The sequence below is a fragment of the Xyrauchen texanus genome, chromosome 40 (assembly GCF_025860055.1).
Source record: "Xyrauchen texanus isolate HMW12.3.18 chromosome 40, RBS_HiC_50CHRs, whole genome shotgun sequence".
Taxonomy (NCBI): domain Eukaryota; kingdom Metazoa; phylum Chordata; class Actinopteri; order Cypriniformes; family Catostomidae; genus Xyrauchen; species Xyrauchen texanus.
Genome location: NC_068315.1, coordinates 30145453 through 30172049, shown reverse-complemented (window position 1 = coordinate 30172049; position 26597 = coordinate 30145453). Strand labels below are relative to the sequence as shown.

The window sequence follows — 26597 nt, the reverse complement described above, 5'->3', positions numbered from 1 at the left end:
ACGCACACACACACAGAGGCACGCACGCACGCGTGTGTATCGTGAGCAGGACTGATGAAGGCAGAGCAAAGGGGCGTGTGAGACTGCAGTTGCATCCTTCTTCTTGCATCCCTCCATTCGACGTGTGTGGAGCGACAGCACAGCTGCTTCCTCTACCTCCTGTGCTCCAAACGCTGAATCCGGCATGTTCTGCTTCTGCCTGCAGAGCTCGCTGATGAAGCTCCAGGCTCTGGAAGGAGATTCCAGCCCATCTTCAGAACCCTCTCCCGAAGACAGTCCACCCATCCTGGGATTCAAAGAGGAGATCCAGGCTCCGTCATGCAATGGCGTGGAAGAAGAAAACAGCCCACTAGGTAAGTCAACTGAAACTACAGTGGTGCTGACAGAGTCTTTACTAGACTTTGGATGGGTAATTGGTGATGCCTGATGGCGAAACTTAGTGGTAGGTTCATGAATGAATGGGATGCTGATCTCAAAATTCACTGATTGATTGACAAGACTGATCTTGGCTGTAAGAGCTGGGCTTGTTTGTTTACGTGTTTGTGAAAAAGATGGCTCTTGTTATCTCTTGTTTTTTGGGACATGTGAGTCACTTGGCCGCCGTGCTTCACACACATCTATTAATAACAGAGGGTGATGGAGAGGCGCTGAGATCGCAGGCACCTCCACTCAGCACGAATCGCACACATCCATACACGTATAGCATGCATCCTACACCTTTTTCTTCCTACTTTCTCTGGTGCGCCTCCTCTTACATACATTTTGCTAATTTACCCCTGCAAACCGTCAGTGGCCCCAAAAAGTATTTGGACACTTCAATCACACTTATAAATACCTGAAATCATTTCATTATATACAATATATAAAAAAAAGTGTCTGTGCCAAAAAAAAAAATATATATATATATAAATATAAATATATATAATAGTGAATGTAGCCAATTTTGGAGGGTTTAACCACCAAAATGTGATGCTTATAATTTTATAAAAGCACTTGCATTAATTCTATTTTTAGAACTTGTGTATTATTTGAGATGTAGATTTGTTTAAATCGTCATTCTTACATTCATTTTAGGGTTTGCTGACATTGTCATGGTAACGAAATTGTAAAATTGGCTATAACTTTACATAGAAAAAGTTAATAATTAAGGGATAATGTACAGTCAGCCGATTGTTATTGCACAATAAACCCCAACAGTGTGATCAGGGTCTTGTATCACCCTGAAGGGGTTTATTTTGCTATATGAACTGAATGACTGTACATTATCCCACTTATTACATGGCTACTGACCAAACAAATAAATACATGGACATAAAATGTTGATTTGCATTGAAATTATGTAATTTGAGAGGAAATAAATCGCTGTTACAGAGCAGTGTTTGGGTGCCAGGTGGCATCATTGACCAATCAGAATGGAGTATTCCAGAGGACCATGTAATAAGCGATGTGATCACACTAAAATTATGTAACATGCATATACTTTATGTATTGTGTCTATACTTTTGAACGTATTTTAGCGTTAAAAAAAGGCCCCTATTTACTTCCATTGTAAAAGCCTCACTGTAACTAAGATTTTAGCTTTTTTTAAAAGATAAGGAGGGAGGAGTCTAAATAAATGTTTTTGTAATCAACATTATGCCACAAATGCTGTCGATCGAGTTTAACTTGTATAGAACCCAGAATATTTCTTTAACTCTAAACATGTTCACTGACGTTTGATGACCACAAAGTGCACAGCAACAAAATCATTTTCTTTGTTTTGTTTTTCAATGCAAAAATGTATACATACTTGTTTTTAGAGAATGTATCTTGAATAAAATAAATTGTTGTTGTTGTTTACTCCATTGGCAAAGTGTTTTCTTTTGTATTACGCATGTAAAAAAAAAAAAAAGATTTTTCAAAAAGCAATTTGCCAATTTATATAATAATTATTGTTGTCTATTCATATTAAGCTAGGTTAGGAGAAAGTATTTTAACACCAAAAAAGTTACACACTTCAGTTTTAAAATAAATGTCACTTGCTTTAATATTCTGTTATCTAATGCAATGACATCAATTGAGGTGAATGTGATTAAAGTGTCCTAATACTTTTTGGGGCCACTGTAAGTCTCTCAATTGTCTGGAGATGTTCTCATAATTTTAGCTGTGGGTCAGAGAGTTTATGCTGAATCAGAGCTGACTGTGTGTTTTGTGTGTGTTTGAATCTCATCAGCCTGTTTTTATTCACTCGAATACATTTTTCCCATTTCTCTGATTATGCATCATTTTTGAGTCAATATACGTAAGCTATATAGTGATTTTTATTAAAGTCATAAAGACGTTTATATTAGATATGAATCTTATTAACATTTAATATATGTTGTGAATGTGTTGACACTTTTTTTTTCTCAATGAGTAGTATGCACTGAAAACTTTCACATATTAAGTTCCTAACAGAAACAATTAATTCTTAAATTGAATTGAATAGATTTAAATTAAGAAACCTCAGTATTTCCTCACACAGGTTAATGCAATATCTAAGTTCACAGACAGCTGTGGTCACAATTTCCTGTATTGTCTATATCTAAATTATAAAACTGAGTCTTCTGTACAGGAAACCATGAAGATATACAACATTTACAGATCTTTCTAGAAAATAAGTATTTTCTTTGCTGCTTCTTTGTGTTGCAAATTAAGGTGATTTATCTCACTTATGCTAATGTAGGTTGATTATTATGGCATTGGTCCTAATTAATAATTAGTAGTGTCAAATGGCAAGCATCACTATTACTATTGCCCATGTTTAGAGTTAGAAATCTGAACAAACTCCAACCATAAATATCAAAAAGTGCATTATTCATCCCTCATCATTTGCTATGAACAGGACAGATACCTAAAATTATGTGGATTATTGATGAATGATAAAGGCGATCTAAAGATTTTGACTTCTGGCATATGAAGCGGGACCAAATCTATCAAAACCAGAATATCAAGACTTGGAAGTGGACTCTTTTGACTTGGGATAATAATCCGGACAACCTACCAACCAGAAAATCATAGCAATCATGTAGCAATGCCCTTGAAACCACCAAAAGCACCCTAGCAACCACATAGCACTGCCCTTGAAACCACCCAAAACACCCTAGCAACCCCTCAAAATACCCTAGCAACCACCTAGCAAAACACTAGCAACCACCTGGTAGCGCAGCATGTAAAGACGCTGGCTACAACACCTGGAGTCACAAGTTCGAATCCAGGGCATGCTGAGTGACTCCAGTCAGGTTTCCTAAGCAACCAATTGGCATGGTTGCTAGGGTGGGTAGAGTCATGTTGGGCTAACCTCCTTGTGGTCGCTATTATGTGGTTCTTGCTCTCGGTGGGGCGTGTGGTGATTTGTGCGTGTATGCCGCAGAGAATAACATGAGGTCTCCACGGTAACGCACTCAAAAAGCCACGTGAAACCTGTAGGGACTGTCTCAGATGCGGAGGCAACTGAGATTCGTCCTCTGCCACCCAGATTGAGGTGAGTCACTATGCCACCAGAAGGACTTAGAGCACATTGGGAATTGGGCATTCCAAATTGGGGAGAAAAAGGGGAGACAAAAACACTCAGAAAACCCTAGCTGTACTCAGCATATCGGGCCTAACCCTAACCCTAACTTTACAATGCCCATGCAAGAGCATAGAAATGCTCTGGAAACCACATAGCAACCTGCTAACAACCACTATCAACCACAGGGGCTGTGTAGAAATGACATGGCAACCGCCCTCAACACCCTAGCAACTGCAACATCATAGTAACGACTATGTATACATGCACTTACTTTCATAACTCCAAATTAAAACCAAATGCAGTACTGTTTATGTGTACCTTAATCTTTGCAATCCGATCCAAATATATTAATTTACATGCTTATTACATGTATTCCTGAACAAAACTTCTGTGCATGCGAAGAGCGCCAATCGTTGCTTTCTGATGAAATGGAGAATATCGGAAATCCATGGTGAGCATGGCACTGAGGTCCGTAATTGCCATTTTTGCTTTGTTGACATATCTTAAAATATGCCAGAAAAGCTTTCTTCTTATGTTACTGAATTTACTTGTCAAACATAGAGAATTAGAAGCAACAGCATCCTGACTGGCTTAACCATCAAGAGGTATTTTTAATCACATTGAGAATGTAGTCGGATTCGAAGATTATATGGTTACATTTCTTCTCTTTAAGAGATTAGTTTAATTGGATCGACTGAGGGGGCTACATGAAGATTTATCAGTCCGATTGAGTTATCAACCAGATTATTAACGGATAATTAGGTTATTATAAGGTTGCATGCAAACATAGCGAATGCTCTAGAAACTCAGAACACCACACTTGCAACCACAAAGCAATACACCAGCAAGCACTTAGAACACCCTGAGATCCACCTAGTGAGAACCTAGCAAACACCCACATAATCCTTGCAACAGCAAAGCAATGCCCTAAAAACCACCAAGAACACGCTAGTTACCACTTAGCAACACATTAACAACCATTTAGAACACCTGATGACCTACAGAGCAATGACCTGGCAACCACACTCAACACCCTAGCATTCACCCACAAATCCTAGAAACAGCATATCAATACCTTAAAAACCACCCAAAACATCCTAACAACTGCATATAACAAAGCCCTCACAACTACCCATAGCACCATAGCAACCACATAACAATGCACTTGCATTCACTTAGATCACCTTAGGAACTGCTTGGTAATGCCCTGGCAACTACACACAATACCCTAGTAACTCAATCGAAATGCCCTAAAAACCACCCAGAACACACTAGCAAGCCCATATCAACACATTTACAACTACCCACAACATCATAACAAAGATCTTTGCAACCACACAGAGTACCATAGCAACCACATTGAAATGCCCTGGCATCCACAGAAAACACCCTAATAAAAGCATAGCAATGAATGAAGAACCACCCAGAACACCCTAGAAACCAAATAGCACTGCCCTTGCATCCACCCTCACACCCCAGCAACCACATAGTAACGTGTGAGCAGCCACTCAGAACACCTCAGGAACTGCATGGCAATGCCCTGGCAACCACACTCAACACCCTAGTATCCACCAAAATCGACCCTAATAACCACATTGCAACAAACTAACCACAATTTTGGACAACATAAGTAACCAAACTGCAATGCTCTGGCAACCCCCATTAACACCCTGGGAACCACCCACAATACACTTTCAACAGCATAGCAATGCCCTAGAAACCACCCAAAACACACTGACAACTGCATAAAAAAACCCTTGCAACCACCCAGAGCACCCTAGCAACCACATAGCAATGCCCTAGCATCCACTTAGAACACTTTAGGAACGGAATGGCAATGTCCTGACAACCACCCACAACACCCTAGCAATAGCATACTGTATCTATGCCCTAAAAACACCCAGAACAACCAAGCAAACACATAGCAATGCCCTAATAACCACTTAGAATACTTTAGGAACTGCACGACTATGCCATGGCAACCACCAACAATGCACTAGCAACAGTAGAGCAATGTCATAGAAACCACTAAGAACACTATAGCAATCACATAGCAACACACAAACAACCACTTAGAACACCATAGTAACCACATGGCAATACCATGGCAACCACTCTCAACAGCCTAGCAACTACCCATAATAACCTAGCAAACAGCATAGCAATGCCCTAGCATCCACAGAAAACACACAAGCAATCACATAGCAACACCTTAACAACTAGTTAGAACACGATAGGAACCACATGGCAATGCCCTGGCAACCACATGTAACACCCTAGCAACTACCCACAACACCCTAGCAACAGCATAGTTTGCCGTAAAAACACCCAGAACACCAAGCAACCTCATAGCAATGCACTAACAACCACTTAGGGCACCTTAGAAACTGCATGGCAATGCCCTGGCAACCACCCTAAACCACCTGGCATTGTGGTGGCAAGCTAGTATAATTTAGTATAGACTACATTCATCTTGTAAAATATTGCATCAGTGTCTTTTCCAAAAGAAGCGCTCACATTGAATAGCAGTCTCAATGCTCGTAGCAGTAGATCAAACTGCTTTTATATCTATTCAGGGTTCTGATGTGCCTGTATGTGTCTTTGTGCAGACTACAGGCTGGCAGAGGGTGACTGTAGCAGTGATGTTCAGCAGAGCCCGGGGCCCAGTCGACTCATCCAGCACATCACAGATGACAACAGCCCCCTACTCTCCCCACGCTGCTCCAGCCTCAGCCAGAGCCAACGCTTCAACACAGACCCAGAGTCTGCCCCGTCTCCACCCTGCACACAGCATCTCTTTATGTACGAACACACACATAGCTTTTTCAGATGGAAATGCCTCCTTGTTCATTTGCTGGACAGCAGGTCACTGAACCATTAAGCTGCAGCTAGTAGCACAGTGACCCACTTCTATCTTTTCTCATTCTTAACATGAGCTTCCTAATGACTAATGCTGTTGTTTTCGGAACAGACATAATGTATGTGTACCACTCTGTGTGCGGGTGTGTGAGTGTGTGTGTATGCCGTAATAGACAATAGACACAGACCTTTCTGAACATGTTGTTATTTATGCATGTCTTCCATATCAGCGCATTAGCTAGTGTCATAATGTGTATAGACTGTAGTTATAGATTACAAAATTGCAGAAATTAAAGGGATAGTTCATCCAAAATTGAAAATTCTCTAATTATTTACTCACCCTCATGATATCTCAGGTGTGTATGACTTTCTTTACCAGAACACATTTGAAGAAAAAATGAAAAATCTCTAGGTAAGTAGGCCCTTCAAATGCAAGTGAATGGAGATTTCTCTTTTGAAGCTGCAAAAATCACAGACAGTCAGCATTATCATCATCGATACGACTCTAGCTGTTAAATGTATGTCTTCTAAAGCAACACGGTCACTTTTGGTGCAAAAAATCAATATTTAAGTACTTATAATTATAATCCAATTCATCACAAGAGGGTGGAGTCCGAGCAGTCTTTCGTGTGACATCGCGTTGCCATGGATACAGATGTAATCTCACGTTCTCCACTCTGTTGAGACATCCAGAATGAGCACACAAACACACCATTGTGAGAAATGAAACAGATAAATATATATATAAGCCAATACCAACCTAGATACTGTACAGCATTCCTCCTTCTCACTTGTAAACAGCGCTGCTCTTCTGGCTGTGATGCATATGCATCAGTTCTCACGTGTTTCAAATGCCAATGCGATTATTTCACACACATGTAACCGCTGCTCACCGGAAGCATGATTTAGAGTTAAATAAAAAAGTACTTAAATATTGATCCTTTTTTTAAATAAAAATTATCGTGTCACTTTTGAAGACATTCATTTCATTTTAACAGATTAACAGATTTTTTTCTTCAAATATGTTTTGGTGAAGAATGACAGTCATACACACTTGGGATGTTATGAGGGTGAGTAAATAATGAGAGAATTTTCATTTTTGGGTGAACTATCCCTTTAAATGAACTTTTATTTTACACAATATTTTTTCAAAAATTAAAAACGATATAAAATTGGCAGTAGATTTTGGAATTAGCACAAGGGGAATGTAACACTTATGTTTATTGGCCAAGTGGGTGATTGGTTGGCCTGGCCGATATAACGATCAACCATTAGTCTATATACTATACATGTCGGTGTATGAGGGAGCATTTATTTTTTTATATATTTTTTTAGATTCATATACAGTATGTGTGGTTTCCTCTCTTTAGGGCTCGTGAGGTTGTTAGAACGGAGGTTTCTGGAGACGCTAAAGAAGTCGCCTCTATACCCCTCCTCACCAAACACATCCAGACACTCAAAAGGAAAATGAGGAAATTTGAGGAGCACTTTGAGCAGGAAATGAACTATAAGGTGAGAATAACTTAAAAAAATAGTGGTATTACCATTGTAACATGTGCATAATACCATCATAATACATGATACTTTTTACTTTTTTAGAAGTTCTGTTTTGTCCATTGTCAAAATCAGCACAAACTGTTTGGCCCGATATGCTGAGTACAGCTAATTAAAGCTAGAGAGTGCAATCTTTTCTAGAATTTTTTTTTTGTTATATTGGTTGAAAGTCTCTTCACATCCTGATAGCAATCAATAATTTAAGTGGTCTAAATGAAAAAAGGAAGACACAGGACAAAAAATGATCAACCAATCCTTGCATTCGGTCCGAATGTAATGCTAGGATGTCCTTCCTGTCTGTCGATCTATATTTGCAAACCGCCATGCAACATGTTTGCCCAGACAATCACAGGTCATCAGTGCGGGTTCCTTGACGCTGTGCAGAGCGAGCGCGAGAATGGAAGGCGAACCACAGGTACCTTATTTTCCCCTGAACCACCAGTAAAAGGAAACAAGAATAGAAAGACCATGTTAGAAACATCTACAACATTTCCACCAACACGTCTCTCCTCCTAGTGCTTTGACTCTGCTCTGTGCGTGCGTGTGTGTGTGTGTGTGTGTGTTCATGTGTGATAGAGGAGGCGTGACTTTGGAGACAACTCTGAAGTGAGGGCGGGCTCTATGCTTTCAAAACTAGCTTGCTAACTGCTAGCCTCTCTGGATTACACACCCTAGCTTTAATGTGGAATTCTTAGAACGAGCAAATCACTTTTTCTTTGATTATTCCACAAATGCCCTTTTTTTCTGACTGGCAGCTGTATAAAAAGCTTAACATTGTCCTGTTACCATAAGGAAAGTTCATTACAATTAATTTAACAATTAAAAAGAATTAAATGAATGAAATTAACCTTAAAAAATAAATAATAATAAAGAAAAAAGTTTTTATTTAGAGACATTTCTTTGCTGCTTGCATTTATTTTTTCAAAGTATAGTTTTTTCCCCCCAAAAGTTCTTAGTTCTTGTCATGGGTTTGCATTTGGTTTTTTCGAGAAACAAAAATAAAATAATGCCCTCTAATTTGACTGGTTGGAAATGTTTTTTATTTGATATAAGCTTTATTGTTTGGATTTCATAATTGAATGTAGGCATCAGTAAACTGCGTTCAGTTGACGTATGATCAGTGGCAAAACCATAAATGAACACATAAAAAATGTGCAGGTGCGTAAAAAATACAATGGGGAGGAAAACGAAAAAGCTTGCACATTTTCGTATACCTTGTAAATCTGTAATATCTTACAGCGTTATCTTACATCGGTCAAAGATCCTCTTCAGGCATTGTATCAAGATTGTTCATGTTGCAGTGGAAGTAGGCCTGTATCACTTTACACAGTCTTGGATTTACTTGAGAAATTTCTCCAACAACACGAGCGATGCACTCAACTGAACCAGAGGTGGTGGAGGACATCCTCCTGTTGTCATGAACTGATTTTTTTTTTACACTAAAGCTTCATGTCAAACCTTTTTTATTGATCTCTTGGACTGTTGAATTCACAAAAGAGCCTCTGATTACAGCAAATATGCCTGTTAGTTCCAGGGGCGGAGCCAGGAATTTTTCAGGCAGGGGCAAGTGATCAGTCTGTGGGTGCACAGAAATGTTCGGGCAGCATTTTTATATTGTCAGACTGTTGGTAGGGGGGGTGGATACAATTACACCCATGATGGAGAGGTTTGGCGACCTTGGTGTGCGTACATGTTAAGGTTGTACGTTTGTACAGAGATTATTTCACCTCTAAAGCACTAAATTGTGCCAAAAAATGACAAAAAACAGACTAAAACAGCAATTGCAAGTGGGGGGCCAATGGGGTGGCCAGGCTTCGGCCCATGGTGGCCACTGCCACCCTTGGCAACCCCTAGTTCCGCCACTGGTTAGTTCAACATTTTTGTGTTTTTTGAAAATGTTTTTTGAAAAAGGTTTTTGTGAGGGTTAGGGGATAGAATCTATAGTCTGTATAGTATAAAAATCGTTATGTCTATGACAATCTTCATAAGGATAACCGCACCAACATAGTGTGTGTGTGTGTGTGTGTGTGTGTGTGTGTGTGTGTGTGTGTGCCTGAATGACTTTAATACTGACTTTATATTGATGATAATCCTAAACAATATTCAGTATAATATGACTTAAAAGTAACATGTGTTTTGGTTTGCTGTTGAGGAAGAGGTATCTGAGTCGCAATGATGGGGATGTTGGGCAACATGAGACTACAAAGTTTGGGAAACCCCTGCTCTAGATATCAAGTTAGCCTAAACAAAGTACTTGCGGTCTCTAATGAAAAACTGTCATTCAGTTATACAGTTTACTGCCCCCTCTGCTGGTGGTGATTAGTACTGCTGTGCTAATGCTGTATGATCCAGATCAGCAGGCTTAGTTTCTGTGCTGATTTGTTCTGTGCTCATCTTCTCACCAACAGCCTTCACATAATGATAAATCAGCCAATCCAGAGATTTTCAAGCTCATGAGCGAACTGGCCAGATCTCGCAAACAGCTCAAAGGTAAGAATGGCAGAACATAATATAAGGCAAGTCAATTATAAGCTTATTATTATTATAAATTTTATTTATTTATGACAAACAATAGTAACAAGGATCTGTTTATAGCATTTCTTGCCTACATCACAATTGTATTATTTATCATGGCTCTCTGGAATACTCAATTGTGATTGGTCAATCACAGAATTCTACACGGTATGATTGGCCATATCCCAATCATTGACATTCAATTACTATGAAGCTTTTTTAGATTCCTGCCTCTCGTATAATTCATATCTTTATGTTCTTACTAAATAAAATCATTTAATCTCAAACCGTCAGGGTTTAAGACCGGATCACAGTACAATAAGCCTTTTTGTGCTTCATCAAGTATTGATCAAGTTATGACTGATATACTACATAACACAATGGAACTTGTTAAAACAGAAATTAAATTAGTAATGCTTTCATCTGCAATGAGTTATATGGCATGTTAGGAATTTATTACTTACTAATGGCTAAATATGTATAGGCTACTTATATACAACAGTCTGAAAACGTAAATTAAATACATTATAAAGCAGTTAAGCTGGTTAATTAGCATCTACAGACGGTTATTTTAATAATATATCCATAATAGCCTACCATAACCAGATTTAAAGTTAAACTGGATGTGTCTAACTTCCACTATACAGAGAGGTTGAATTAACATAGTTTGTTTCTTGAAATAAATAATTTCACGCAAAAAAACAATATCTTAACATTCTCATTTAGCCTTTTGGTTCAACCCTCTCCCCAGATTTAAAGCTGAGACAGTCATTTGAGCACTCCCGAAGGCAAGACGGTAGTGAGTCCACAGAGATCTGCAGGTACACTAACGGCCAGCAGGAGGCGCCAGAGCAGCAGACCCAGCAGCACAAACCCTCTCTAGAGGAAACTGTTGACTCGCTCCTCAGACGGCTGCGGGAGAAACGGCAGTCCCTCGGCCTCCCAGACAACATGAAGGTGAGACCATCTGCGCAAGCATTCTGTTCTGGTGGATTGCAGTTTAATGTGTGTTTTTTTGCAGTGTTGCCAGGTCTTGCAAGAAAAACAAGCAACAATAATAAGTGACCTGCGTTATAACAGGGTTTATGGTAGGCTATGGAGAAAGGGAAATTGCTTGATCTCATTGATTAACACAGATTTTTTATTTTTTATTAATTAATTAAAAAAAACAAAATAAAATAGATAACAAAAAATCAAGGGCTGTCAATCGGTTTAACTGTTTAATCAAATTAATCACATGACATATAGATATAATTAATCTAATCAATCGCATATCAATATTTGCTGAAAAAGGTCCTCAAATAAAGATTATTTAATATTATATTACTTAATAATTCAGTAACACTTTTACAATAAGTTTCCATGTGTTAACATTAGTTAAAGCTGCACTACGTTGTGCTCTCTGGCGACATCTGTGGTTGAAACATAAAACTGCAAGCAGTTTGCGGAAGAACAATAAACGTGATTCGTGGTTTTTGGCACTTTTCTTCTGGTGGATGAATCTCATGATTTGAGCTTACCTGGACATCGCCTGTGTGTGTGATCATGACTGGAGATATTTAGAGCCGTAACTTCATAACTTGCATTTTTATGTTGATATTATGATGATATACGATTAAACATTTAAAACTGAAATATTACTTGCTTTGATGAAGATAAACAACACTCACATATTTTGAATTAATTAATTTGACACTTATTGCACTTTTCTGACACTACACTCAAAGCGCTTTTACATAGAAATTGAGTGGACTCAATCACCTCACGTTTGATGATTTGTTCCTCGGTTCAGGGCGCCGCTCACGGCCTCGCCCCTCGGTCCCTTTCTTCTGGCTTACAAAGTTCAAGATGCTGACGCAGAAACACGTTTTGACGTGCGTCCGGCATCAAGATTGGTACGCGGTGGTAGACCTGAAGGTTGCATACTTTCTCGGTTCTACATTGTCTCCATCAGCCAATACGTTCCCCTTCTTAATTATATTTATTTTATATTTATGCATTTGGCAGACGCTTTTATCCAAAGCGACTTACAGAGCCCTTATTACAGGGACAATCAATCTGGAGCAACCTGGAGTTAAGTGCCTTGCTCAAAGGTGGTGGCTGTGGGGCTTGAACCAGCATCCTTCTTATTACCAGTTACATGCTTAGACCACTACACCACCACCACTCTAATTAATTGGGACATCTGTGAATTTGAATCGATTGACAGCCCTAAAATATATATATATATAAGCAGTCCCACCGCTCCCTATACGCATACTACGCAGTCTGCGTAGGGTACCAACTCCCTAGGGGGGCACAATCTTACCCTAGGAGGGCACCAGAAAGTCCACCAGCTGCCCTTACTCACACGTTACTCACCGAAAGCAGTTGTGAAACACTGCATAGGGCATCAATTTGCCCAGCAGTGGCCCTGTACATTAAGTCAATTTTCTTTATAATAAGTAAAGATTCTTTAAATATATACAATTCTAAAATTGTATATAATCTATTCTTATTATATTCACAAACACGTACACACACACACACACACACACACATGCACACACACACACACACACACACACACAAACACACACTTGTTGAAGCCAGTTATAATCAATTATATGTCAGTCAGTACTTCTCACCTGAGTGGGCGGTTCTTGTCAGGAGTCAATGATTTAAAAGGAGACACTGTGTGCAGAGAGCAGAACTGCAGTTCTAAAGGATTTGATTTGATTTTACAGTGCGCATTCAGGGCTTTTCCTAAAGTATTCGGTGCTTAAGCCCAGTAAACCCAACCCCAGCACCGTTGAACGTTGCAACACTGATATCCAGGGTTTGTTTTAATTAATGAACTAACGCTCTGCTGTCTGCAGGAGATGACCCAGAGACAAATGGCCCTGGAGAAAATCACACTGCAGAAATGTCTGCTGTATTTTGAGAGCTTGCACGGTCGTCCCGTAAGAGGATTTTTCTCAATTAAATACAGAAATGTTCCAGTTAATTTGGCATAGATTAGAAATATGCCATTAATATCAGAAAAAAAAGTTAAATTAAGTAAATCTTTTTGTTACTGTGGCTGTACTCCTTAGGGCACCAAACAAGAGAAAAACCTGGTGAAACCTCTCTACGACAGATACCAGATGGTTAAACAAATCCTGTGTGCCACTCCCACCATCACAACAATAGTAAGTGTGATTTGATATACATATCCATCAGCTCAGAAACAACCTTTTACTGCTTAAAACATGACATATTTGAAACTTCTTCATTGTAGATACACAGTGTCCTTAAAGAGTCATATCATTTAAACTTTTCTTATTTTGTAATATATATACCGGCTCTTATGAAAATAAATTGGTACTTTTATTCATAAGTGGCATTCAACTGATCACAATGTATAGTCAGGACATTAATAACATGAACAATTACTATTACAATTATTAAAAATAAATTCATAACTTCTTAAACTACTTCAAAGAGTTCTCATCACAAAATCCTCCATGTGCAGCAATAACAGCTTTACAGATTCTTGGCATTCTAGCTGTCAGTTTGTCCAGATACTCAGGTGACATTTCACCCCACACTTCCTGTTGCACTTGCCATAGATGTGACTGTCTTGTCGGGCACTTCTCACGCACCTTACAGTCTAACTGATCCCACAAAAGCTCAATGGGTTTATGATCCATAACACTCTTTTCCAATTATCTGTTGTCCAATATCATTGTTTCTTTTAAAACGTTTCAAATGTGGCTTTTTCTTTGCATTTCTTCCCATAAGGCCTGCACCCCGAGTCTTCTCTTTACTGTTGTACATGAAACTGGTGTTGAGCGGGTAGAATTCAATGAAGCTGTCAGCGGAGGACATGTGAGACGTCTATTTCTCAAACTAGAGACTCTGATGTACTTATCCTCTTGTTTAGTTGTACATCTGGTCTTCCACATCTTTCTGTCCTTGTTAGAGTCAGTTGTCCTTTGTCTTTGAAGACTGTAGTGTACACCTTTGAATACAATCTTCAGTTTTTTTGGCAATTTCAAGCATTGTATAGACTTCATTCCTCAAAACAATGATTGACTGATTCTAGAGAAAGCTGTTTCTTTTTTGCCATTTTTTACCTAATATTGACCTAAAGACTTAATTTAAAGAATCAAATAGCTTTTAGCTGTGTTTGATATAATAGCAAGTGATTTTCTAGTACCAAATTATTAATTTAGTTTGATTACTCAAGGATAAGGTGTTTGAGTGATGGCTGCTGGAAATGGGGTCTGTCTAGATTTTATCAAAAATGAAAATTTTCAAATAGTGATGGTGCTGTTTTCCTGACTATACTTTGTGATCAGTTGAACGCCACTTTAGTGAATTAAAGTACCAATTTCCTTCTGAAACAACGAATCTGTACATTATTCCAAACTTTTGGCCACCTGTGTAAATAGTGTATAATATATATATATATATTTCTTTTTTTCTTTTATTTTTTTTTCACCCCTTTTCTCCCCAATTTGGAATGCCTAATTCCCAATGCATTCTAAGTCCTCGTGGTGCATAGTAACTCGCCTCAATCTGGGACCGTCAATCTCTTTGCATCTTATCGTGTGGCTTGTTGAGCGCATTACGGCAGAGACGTAGCGTGTGGAGGGTTTACGCTATTCTCCGAAGCATCCACCCACGCTCAACTCACCACACGCCCCACCGAGAGCGAGAACCACGTTATAGAGACCGTGTGGAGGTTACCCCATGTGACTCTACCCTCCCTAGCAACCGGGCCAATTTGGTTGCTTAGGAAACCTGGCTTGAGTCACTCAGCACGGCCTGGTTTTGAACTCATGACTCCAGGGGTGGTAGTCAGCGTCTTTACTCACTGAGTTACCCAGGCCCCCAACTATATATATTTTTCTTATCTTTTTGGCAAAAAAAAAGTAATCATTATATCTGTCTTTAGTTTCTTTGCTGCTGTAACAATTTTATGTAAACAGCCACTTCACATGAGAAATGTGAAACTCAAAACGACAATAAATGCAAAACAGCAATCTAGTTTGCTCTGTGTCATCCTTCAATAATCTATTTGCAAAACCACATTACATGTTCACAAACCAATGCTGGAATGTGCTGCTCAAAATGTTCAGATCAGCCTGAAATGATCAGAGAAAAACTTCAGGCACTCATTTCTAATGTTGGGATTCTAAGAAGGATGTGCAGAGCTGCAGGTGCTGCATGCACACAGCCAGAAATGCATACAGTTTGACACATTTTCCCATATTTTACACTTATAGTTCATTATTGTGGTGTTTAGGAATAATAGTATCTATCATCCTTCCTCCTTTGGCTATAGATATCTAAAATTTGATTCCCCTTTGGCTGACAGACATCTTTGGTTCAATGATGAACTTTTTTTGAAAATGAGATCTACTTTTTATTATTTTTGCACAAAGAAAACAGCAGTTTTGCATAATTTTTTGTATTTTTCTGAAAACAGTATTGACTGTAAGAAGTAGTATAAATGGTAAAATGCTGTTTGTTTTGATTGTATCACAGGAAGAAGAAGAGGAGTCAGATGAAGACTCTGTTCGGTACACACCTCCTCCCATGTATCTCACAGAAAGGAGAGGCTGTGGGGAGGAGGAGGGAGATAGTGATCCAGCATTTGTGTCCCCGCTGGACGAGATCAAGACTGTGAGACAGTCAGCCATTACCATGTCCAGCCTTCACGAGGCCTCCAGGTACACGTCTCGTCATTGACAAACATGACAGATGACAAAAGAATATTTTATAGTGCATAGTGTTTAAAAATATGCACTCATATTTTTAAATTTGTATTATTTTTTTATTTTTATACATATTTTAATTATGTTTTACCTCTAGATATTTTTATAAATATGTGAAATTGTTACACAAAATAAATTTTTTTGAGAATGTTTTGTACATTTAATGTAATTAAAGAAATTACATAATATGTATGGACCAAAAAATAAAAGAAATATGAAAACGTGTAAAATTACTATATACTGGGTATGAACTAGGTTCCATCAGACTATTGGGGTGCAAATAGCTGCACTGTGTGGCACATGCTATTTACACATGTTTTTTTTAAATTCTTTTTCCTTTTGACATTTTGTCTTTAGGTCACAAAAAGTACAAATAATTTTCAAATTAAATTGACATACTGTATGTAACTGATGTTACTCCCATAGACAGGGCTGGACTGGGAAGAGAAATAGGCATGGGATTTTACTTGGCAACTGGCCCAATTGTTGACCGGGGGGCGGGGGGTTCCGGGGGTGTTTGCTATCCTTTTCTGCATAATGCGGCGGCTCATTTTTGCTTAGCGGGGGCCATTTGGCACGTTTTGCGGCCGAACCACCGGCCCGCTCGGTTCTCCCGATGGCCAGTCCGCCCTTGATCGGCCCCACAGTGCGTCGGCCCACCGGGAAATTGCCCGGTATGCCAGTTTACCAGTCCAGCCCTGCCCATAGAGTAACATCAATGCATAAAAGTTAGAAAAGGACCCAGATAGAAATTAGACAAAAATAAGTGTAATTGCAGGTCTGAGTTGCTGGAGTGTTTGCGGGAGACTCGAGTGGAGAAAAAGAGACGGCGTAAAGCCATCAGAGAGTTTGAAGAGCAATTCTTGAGACAGATGGGAAGGTAAAACACAGATATATTACTGCATTAACACATTTTAATGATAGTTTATGTTACGTTTGTCTTTTTCAACATGGATGAGAAGGAAACAGGAAAATCAAGATCCAAAACAGTTCAGCATAGTTACCATAATGCACATCTAATCAATGATACACAACGTTTCTGTACACATATGCATTTTGTTTTTAAATAAAATACATTTACATTTTTCTGCTATCCACTGATTTACAAAACTGTTTCAGTAAGGCAACTCAAGGGATAAAAGTGTTTTAATGGAAAGGTACTATCACAAAGTCATTTGTTTTATGTTGCATCTGTTGTTTTCTTTCCCCCTCTACAAAAATAATGAAGAACGGCGCAAAAAGATGATCGAATCCCCATGGCTGAGGAATACCAGGAGTACAAAAGTCTCAAAGCCAAATTACGCTTACTGGAAGTGTTGCTCAGCAAACAGGAAACCACAAAGACTATTTGATTCAATGGGATTTGTTCTGCCTTTCAGTATTGAACCCAATGTTTGGACCAAATAGACTTTTTACATTTGACATATTTGTGCCATAAAGATGCTAAAATGCACTTTATTATTATTTCTGTGTTGAATTGACCACACTGGAAGTCCTAGACTCAAGGCTGGGCAAGGCCTTTTTTGGTGGCTACTGTAACATAAACGTAGTGTGCAATCTCTGTGCTGTGTACAGAGCGAGATGGATCTATACAAACCTAATATTTCATATTTCAGTGGGTGAAAAGGAAATGTTTATGGAATACGGCACTTTATTTTTGGAGGAGATTTTTTTAACCAAAGTCTAAATCATATGCAATTTTCAAATTTTCTTGCTCTTATTTGAAGGTAATTTATGATTACTAATTAGGAACATGGTGACAATATGCACACTAATGAGGATCCATGATTCTCTGGGGCTAGGAGCTATGGCCCGCTCAAATAATGCAATGCTCTTAATAGAAAACAACCCACAGCACTTAAAATAATAATTTTATGCAAATTTCAGTGATTTCCCTCGCATAGACTTGCAGAGACCAACCATAATTGTATGCATTGTAAGAACAAACACAAGTAATTGTGTTTATTTCTCATATATTTGTCTCCTAGTATGAAAAAAAAATATATATGATATTTTATAACTGGAGCATGAAATGAGAAGTACTGAAAATGTTCTAGATAGTAAAGATAGAAAGAAATCCAAGGACTGTATTTGAAAAGATATCTATAGTAAATCTACTCAGTTTAAAATTGTGTTAAATAAGGTACATGGCCATCACAGAGCACAGTTTTCCTCCTATACATGAAAAATAAGTCATAATATTTTAAGTCAGTGGTTAAAATGACTATTGAACACTGTCAAATCACATTTTAAGCTAAAAACAATACTGAAGCCCAAAGCAGAAGATATGTTCATAAGAAGCAGACGAGTGCTTGAAGTGCAATTCTGCTCAAGTAGCTACTCAAAACGAAACAATCAATATCTTTCTTTCTCCGGCTCTACTGCAATGAACTATAACAGTCTTTGTGTTGTGTCTTTGCATGCCAACCAGCGTAAACTGTTGAATTGTGCTACAATCAGGTGTGGTTATTCTGTGTCATGTTATCTTTGTCCCAGATTTGCTATAGACACAATGCTACAATGACAAATGTAGCTTTTGAATATTAGCTATAGTGCACGTAAATACGACATTGGTTTATAAAGTAAATATATCATTTCTATATATTTGCTTTACCGTGAACCCATTCTTTTCCATCGCCAAAGTCTTCTGTATTGTGCACTTCTGTTTCTGTCCATTTTCTATTCACCAGTTAAAAAATAAATATTTTATCTATCTACACGTCTCATCACATATATTATATGTTAAATCACAGTATACTTGAGGGGTTGGAATAAATAACATGAAACACTGCTGAAGAAGAGTCATGGAATTGCTTATGTCAATGTGTTGTTTTGTTTTTTAATTGCAATCATGCTTAGATTTTTTTAGATATCCATGAACTCACTCGATATTGTAATTCTTACATTATCACATTCATAATGCCTCATCAAAATGTTGTTTTGCCTGACTGCTGTGAGAATTTGTGTTAAACTTTGGTAAATGTTACAATGCTGCGTTCTAATGGGAGGGGACATCATTAAAGGTTTGACAGCCAATAGGATTAAAGAAGCAGTTTGATTGACGGGTGATTGAGTCAACATCCCAACACAGATAGAAAAATAGGAGCACGACATACATTATCTAACCCGACCTTGGTCAGGATTGACAAGCTATTAAAAGAAAAGGGCATTTTGTCAAAAGCAGTAAGATACATGGTGCGGAGGAGCCTTTGGCTTTGTTCAAACTGCACATAAATCCCCAAAAATCCATAAATTGAAATACAATCTTTACGACTCTTAGGCTCTATTTTTGTAGCTGCGCTAAGCCAGTGCTACGCACAATGAGATGACTATGTGCTATAGCCTACGTCTTCTCATTTTCAAGACGGTGCTAATTTTAAGCACATTTTTTGTGCCAACACGAAGCGCAAGTGGGTATGGGTGGGAGTGTTTGCGCTATCTGTGGGTGTATATGTGCAAACGGTGTATTGTATTTGTGACAGAAATTAAATATATAATAGGACGCAGACAGTGGAATAACTGGAGAAGAACATCAGAATGAAATTACACTTGTCCAGCCCATCTGCGTTTTGCACGTGCAATTTCACCAAACCCACTTGCGCCTAGGCTTAACACATGCTTGCACGAAAATATAAAAACTTCATTGCAATGCCCATGGACTTTGCTCGTATGGCTTAAAGCTGAAGAATGTAACTTTTTCAGTGTTAAAATACTTCCTTCTACCCAAGCTTAATATGCAGAGACAACTATGAGAAAGTCATTCAGAGGTTAATTTTCACGAAAGTGGTAAACACTATAAAATTCCTGTGTTTGTTTAGAGTGACCCGCCTAGACCCGCTTGGTGTGAGTTGGTGACGGGACAATCCTGTTGTTCAAACAACAGCAGACGAGGTTATTTTCAGAAAGCTATATTGAAACCATTGTTTATTTTTGCACTTCTGTTCAGCGGCGCGAGTGTCAGAGAAATGACATACTTCAGCTTTAAATCACTTGCACTGCGCCTAGCACTAGCACTCTTAAAATAGTGCCCTGACTGTTCACACGCTCATTCTCTAAGTGATGAAATCTGTTTTGTTTGTTCAAAGAGAGTTGTCAATATCACGTGTGTCCACATTAGTTGCTATAATACTAATGTAACTGTCAGCATGATGCCATAAGACTCATTCAACAACTGAGCAAAGCTTTCAGTGTGAAAAATACGGAACGGAATACGGAGGGTGGGAATTTATTCTCTTAAAGTTTAGCATTTTCTCAAAATAGTTTTGTGTTCTCTCACAATAAATGTTGCGATCCCTCGCAAGAGTTTTATGTTCCCTCACAACTATTTGGGATTTTCTCGCAGTTTAACTACAGTATTTGGTATTTGTAGCACAACCATAACTATGGTAATGCAAATCCTAAACATTTGCAAATGCAAAAAAAAACATGGTAACTACAATTTGAGTCTAGTAACACCATAGTTAATCTGTGGTGCATGTTCCTAAAAACTGCGGTAACCATGACCGATACTGTAAATTATATATATATATATATATATATATATATATATATATATATATATATATATATATATTCATTTTAACCATTATAATGGTTACTGTAGGAAAACCAATGTAAACTTTGTGGTTATGTTTTTACTACAAATAGCATAGATGAACTATAGTAAATTATATAGTAAACCATGGTACATTTTCATAAGGGATGGATAAAGGTATTGTGAGGGAACCAAAACTATTCCTGTGGATTTGGATCGGTTAGAAAAACATCAGATTTTAAGTATGTTTTGCTGTTCACACTGCAAACAACCTGACAGATTTGAGTCACATATGACAAAAATGGGATTTTTCTGGCTGTCTGAACAAAGCCTTTAAGACATCATAAGGAAATTATTGGTAAGTTCAACAGGAGGATGATGGGACGGCGACAGGAGAAGGCAGCTGTTCAAGGCAGCAGAAGGGTCCGGTTGAAGAGTTAACGTCCCACACTGATGTTACAGGTCTTGCAGCTTGGGTCTTTCTTGGCATTGACTGTTGACATGCTCATGAGCTGATGACCGCTGATCTCAGCTACCGTTCCCAGGCTCAGATCCACTGGATCGGTGTAGATCACCTCCAGGATAACGTCCTGGGCATGGTGGAACACCAGCTGTCTGCCTTCACCCTCTGTGCAGGTCAGAAAGCGGTTGTTGCTGATATCCAGTGCCGGAAGACGCTGTTTGCAGAATTCATCTCCTGCCGAGCCCTTCGGAGCGATCACCAGAATGACGTAGTGATAGGCCGTATACATGCAGTAGAAGTCGGCAAAATACAGGTTTGTCTCGGGGTTGAAGAGCGTTTCGGCTACTAGCTGGAAGCGGTAGCGGCCATATGGTGAGTCCTGTGGGGGTTTGCCTGTGTTGAATTCAGTATTGCAGCTGAAGAAAATGCCCTCTAGCTTCCCACTGATGGGCGAGCCGTGGCTGCCGCTGTTGTCCTTTACTGACGGCAACATCTTGTTGTTTTGCGACTCCCTGAAACAAGAATAGAGGGAACTTTACTGTAAATGACAAATGACAGCTGCCATTAAGGCAGTTTTCTCATAGATAGATAGATAGATAGATAGATAGATAGATAGATAGATAGATAGATAGATAGATAGAATAATGACAGATAGATAGATAGATAGATAGATAGATAGATAGATAGATAGATAGATAGATAGATAGAAGAATGACAGACAGACACAATAGATAGATAGAATAATGACAGAGAGATAGATAGAAGAATGATAGACAGACACGATAGATAGATAGATGGATAGAAGAATGACAGACAGACAAAATAGATAGATAGACGAATGACAGACAGACACAATAGATAGATAGAATAATGACAGATAGATAGATAGACGAATGACAGACAGACACAATAGATAGATGGATAGAAGAATGACAGACAGACACAATAGATATATAGATAGATGGATAGAAGAATGACAGACAGACACAATAGATAGATAGATAGATAGATAGATGGATAGAAGAATGACAGACAGACACAATAGATATATAGATAGATGGATAGAAGAATGACAGACAGACACAATAGATAGATAGATAGATGGATAGAAGAATGACAGACAGACACAATAGATAGATAGATATATAGAAGAATGACAGACAGACACAATAGATATATAGATAGATGGATAGAAGAATGACAGACAGACACAATAGATAGATAGATAGATAGATAGATGGATAGAAGAATGACAGACAGACACAATAGATAGATAGATAGATAGATGGATAGAAGAATGACAGACAGACTCAATAGATATATAGATAGATGGATAGAAGAATGACAGACAGACACAATAGATATATAGATAGATGGATAGAAGAATGACAGACAGACACAATAGATAGATAGATAGATGGATAGAAGAATGACAGACAGACACAATAGATAGATAGATAGATAGAAGAATGATAGATAGACAGACAGACAGACAGACCAGGTTTGTTAACAAAACAGCCACTCCAATTAACACAATAATTAGAATCCAAATATCTAATCAGTTCAGTTACACATGGGACAAGAACAGCACTGATAGTCTTTACTATAGCTCACTGACGTGAAAAAGGATTTAATGACTCATGAATAAAGTAAAGGTGATGAATACTGGATCTCACTGAAGAAAGATGAAGAGCTATATCCAGAAACATGAACTGGAGTGAAAAGAAAAATATCATTTCTGAAGTGAAATGAATGTCCTCTCTCAACCCTGTTACTTCTTTGCTCTGCAGCTGGCCTTTTCAGATAGATTTCATTTGATTTTAATGGGCATTCTACTTCTGAAATCTGATTCATTTTATAAATATGAATGAGTATATCACAAAAGTCAAATTAATTTAAGGTGAAGTGTGTCATTTCTGCAACACTATAATATCACCAAACTGATTTTGAAAAATAGACCATTGGTTTGAAAGTTGGTTGGACAAATATATCCCACAGAGCAACATTCTTTGCATAGCAATGGCTACACATGGCTTACTTATTTGTTTTAGTACATTAAACCAGGATAAGAGAATGTATTTCAACGTCAAACAATTGCTGTACACATTTCCCCTTTAACAGAATAAATTGAAACTGTTCTAAAATAAAGACTGTTTTGATGATTGTTTTCATACACAATAAAAGACCTGTTCAATTAATATAGGAGTGTTAGATTAAAAAGAATAGACTGAAGTCCCTGGGGTTACTAAAACATAATTGCTTTTTGTGTACAGAGTTCATTATTTGTCTCCAGCAACAGAAAATATTATTTTCAATAAAGGAAATTGTATTAGCCTCTAAATTAATTCATCCAAAATAAAAGATGATTTGCAATAAAGACAACTCAAAGTATTTTAATCAAAAACCTTCAGGGATTTTGAATGTGTTGTCTAAAATGCACTGAGAAAAATCATTTTCTTAATCTGTGTTTTTGTCTTGTTCTCAAGTAACAACATCTTTAAAACAAGATATATTTACTTGAAGCAAAATTGTAAAACTTGTTTTCAGAGTTTACAGTGTATCTGTTTTTATAACCCCTGTGGACAATTTTTAGTTCTTGTTTTAAGCTTTAACCTCACTACTGTTTAAAATTAGTCAAAACAATTTGTAAATCATAATATAAATTTTAATTCTGAATTAAATTGATGTGGTTTTAAAGGAAAAGTTCACCAAACATGAAAATGCTGTCATCTTTTATTCACCCTCATGCTGTTCCAAACCCATATGACTTTTTGTCTTCTGTGAAACTCAAAAGAAAATATTCTGGAGATTGTTAGGGACTGAAAGCCTCAGTCACTATTCACTTTTAAATGCTAACCTCCAAACATAATTTTTGTTCCACAGAGGACAGAAAGTTAAATATACATTTGCAATGTGTTCTTATGTAAAACATATAAGTCATTTGTGAATGTTCTTCTAATACTTACATTAAGAATCTGGTGTTGGTTACCACAGAGAAACATACCTTGCATGGTCAAAATACTCTTTTTGCTGGTTTCGGTAAAAGACAGAAAACCGCAGCATTCTGCCAGAGATGACCTCAGCTTTCTCCAACAACTGTGTGAGATGGACAGTGGAATAATCTGTGGGCACAGAAAATAAATTCAATTAAATGGATAGGACACAATATGAGCCAGTAACATGGCTCAATCTATGGAAGCCATAGCAACACTTAATTCTTCAGAGAACAAAAAAAATATTGCATCATCCCACTGTAAAAACTATCACTATTTTTCAGTTTAAACTAGAAATTCCAGTCATGACTGAGATAGCATGAATGTGCATCTCACCGGCTGTACAGAATTCAATGATCTCACTCCATTCTGACACGGCGTAGTCTCCATCACCCTGTTTGGATGCGGTCTGAACGGCCACCGTGTACTCAGTGCGCGGACTCAGGAACCAGTGTCCTCGAACTGTCATAGGTAGAGGAACTGCTTTTGCTACCAGCTTAGTTGGAACGTCCTGGATGGGCCACATAATGGACAACATTGATGAAAACATGAGCAGCTTTATTTTGATTGAATTTTCTCCATATAGTGTGTGAAGTCAGAGTGATTTCAACTTTGTTTTTTTATTCAAGTTAATTGCTGAATTCCCAGTAAAGAACTACACTACCCATAATCCTGAAGAGAGATCCACCAATCAGAGAACTAACCAAAAAAATAAAAATTGAGCCAAAAGTGACCATCCACTTCATAAAGCATTATGAATAACATTATCAAGTACCCTACTCTTTCAGTACACTCTGAAACAACTATTTCATTACTTTGTAGTCAATATTTTCATATGGTACCATTGTTTCTGATTCGATTACATAATTTGCTATGCTTCATTGTAGTTATTACCAAGTATTTTAAAGACACACTCTTGTACCAATGTCTTATTTTCAGATGTTCTCTTAATTAATTGCTGTGAATCATAAGTTTCTAATATTGTGATTAATCTCAGAGCTGTTTGGATTGGTTCAAGGTTTAGAGCTCTGTACTGAAGAAGTAATTGAAATCTCTATGGTGAAAATTAATGTAAAAATACAACCCCAATTAAAAAAAATTAATTTGAGGACAATACGCAAAATTCCAATAAAACAAAAGTAATATGGCAATGAAGGCTCTGTACAATTGCACAGCTGAAAACATGCATAATGGATGAATGGGGGAAAATTCCACTTGCTAAACTTAACAAACTTAAGTCTTCAGTGCCCAAAAGCTTAATAAGTGTTTGTGGAAATGGTGATACAGTGGAAAAAACTTGACTGTCCCAATTGTTTTGGAGTGGTTGCAATTATGTGATTCAAAATGAGTGTATATATTTTCAAAACAACTATTGAATTCACAAGGTAAAACATCTTGTTTACTGATGTAACCTCCGTTCACTGATGGAGGGAACGAGACGTTGTGTCGATGAATTGACACTAGGGGTAACCCTTGGGAGCCCAGACATCTCTGATCTTTGAGAAAAGGCCAATGAGAATTGGCGTGTGGGATTTGCATGCCACTCCCCCAGACATACGGGTATAAAAGGAGTGTCGGTAGCAAACACACACTCAGGTTTCGCAGGAGCTAAGCCAAAGACCTGGCCATTTCAGCTGTTGGTTCAGTGTTGTGGCAAGAGGGACACAACATTTCATTCCCTCCATCGGGAACGGAGGTTACATCAGTAACCGAGATGTTCCCTATCTGTCACTTACTCAACGTTGTGTCAATGTTGCACTGGACACAGCAACGCTAAGGCTGGGTCTGCTTGCAGGTTCACCACCTGATCCCTAAAAGGGATTCAGACTTGAACGGCTCCGCCAGGTGGCGGCGCTCAGAGGGCACAGGTGCACCATGGTCTTACCAACCTGGGGAGTTGCCGAGCACCCACTGGCCGTCCCACCGTCGAGGGTATTGAGAGAGGATGAGCCCGCGAACCGGGTCCGGGTAGTAAAAGGTGCCCGCCGCGATCACGTGAGCTCAACATGCACTTCCGGGAAGAAAGGTACGGGGGCAGGCCATGGCAGTAAGTGGCACTCGGAGCCCCGAGACCAAACATCGATCTGTGAGGTTCAGGGGGGAGCGGGGGATTCTACTCCATCCCAACGCTCGCATCTGCCCGGGCAAGCATGGCCTGCAGATGCGCATGGCGACAGACTGAACCAACCCACTCTCCGATGCTGTAATCAAAAGCTCATCCAATTCACGAACTGCGAACGTGACCGTGAACTCGCTCAGAGAAGAGCCCGCGGTCACATCGCGGAACTCACTGGGTGAAACAAGCATGCTGTGGATTGGGAGGTCCGTGAGGGATTTCCCGGCGGAGAAGCTCCCATTGAAGTCCCCAAATCGCCCCTCTTACGAGAGAAAGCCGTGGCCGCAA

At 38.5% G+C, this 26597-nt stretch overlaps 2 protein-coding genes across 3 annotated transcripts in view; one reads left to right on the top strand and one right to left on the bottom strand.

The window, feature by feature from the left end:
- Positions 1 to 20741, top strand: LOC127633198 (protein FAM13C-like). Its single transcript, XM_052112064.1, has 10 exons — positions 1 to 353; positions 6142 to 6334; positions 7762 to 7903; positions 10354 to 10435; positions 11211 to 11416; positions 13318 to 13401; positions 13534 to 13629; positions 15974 to 16158; positions 16982 to 17083; positions 17432 to 20741. Exons 1-10 carry the CDS (start codon positions 185 to 187, stop codon positions 17553 to 17555), a joined length of 1383 nt encoding a protein of 460 aa, XP_051968024.1. The 5' UTR covers positions 1 to 184; the 3' UTR covers positions 17556 to 20741.
- A 10-nt stretch (positions 20742 to 20751) lies between these two features.
- The window catches only part of LOC127633199 (phytanoyl-CoA hydroxylase-interacting protein-like), a 42458-nt gene continuing 36612 nt past the window's right edge, over positions 20752 to 26597 (bottom strand). For both annotated transcript variants that reach the window (XM_052112065.1, XM_052112066.1), the window contains exons 3-5: positions 24530 to 24704; positions 24205 to 24322; positions 20752 to 21712 (exon numbers count right to left, since the gene is read on the bottom strand). In XM_052112065.1, coding sequence (XP_051968025.1) covers positions 21175 to 21712; positions 24205 to 24322; positions 24530 to 24704 — 831 coding nt within the window. In that variant the 3' untranslated portion in view covers positions 20752 to 21174. The remainder of the gene's footprint in view (positions 21713 to 24204; positions 24323 to 24529; positions 24705 to 26597) is intronic.

Bases quoted from the DNA above. Each gene is read 5' to 3' on its own strand.
- LOC127633198 (XM_052112064.1), top strand. From the start codon at position 185: ATGTTCTGCTTCTGCCTGCAGAGCTCGCTGATGAAGCTCCAGGCTCTG. The intron at 354-6,141 runs GTAAGTCAACTG...GTCTTTGTGCAG, and splicing joins AGAAGAAAACAGCCCACTAG to ACTACAGGCTGGCAGAGGGT. The intron at 13,630-15,973 runs GTAAGTGTGATT...ATTGTATCACAG, and splicing joins CTCCCACCATCACAACAATA to GAAGAAGAAGAGGAGTCAGA.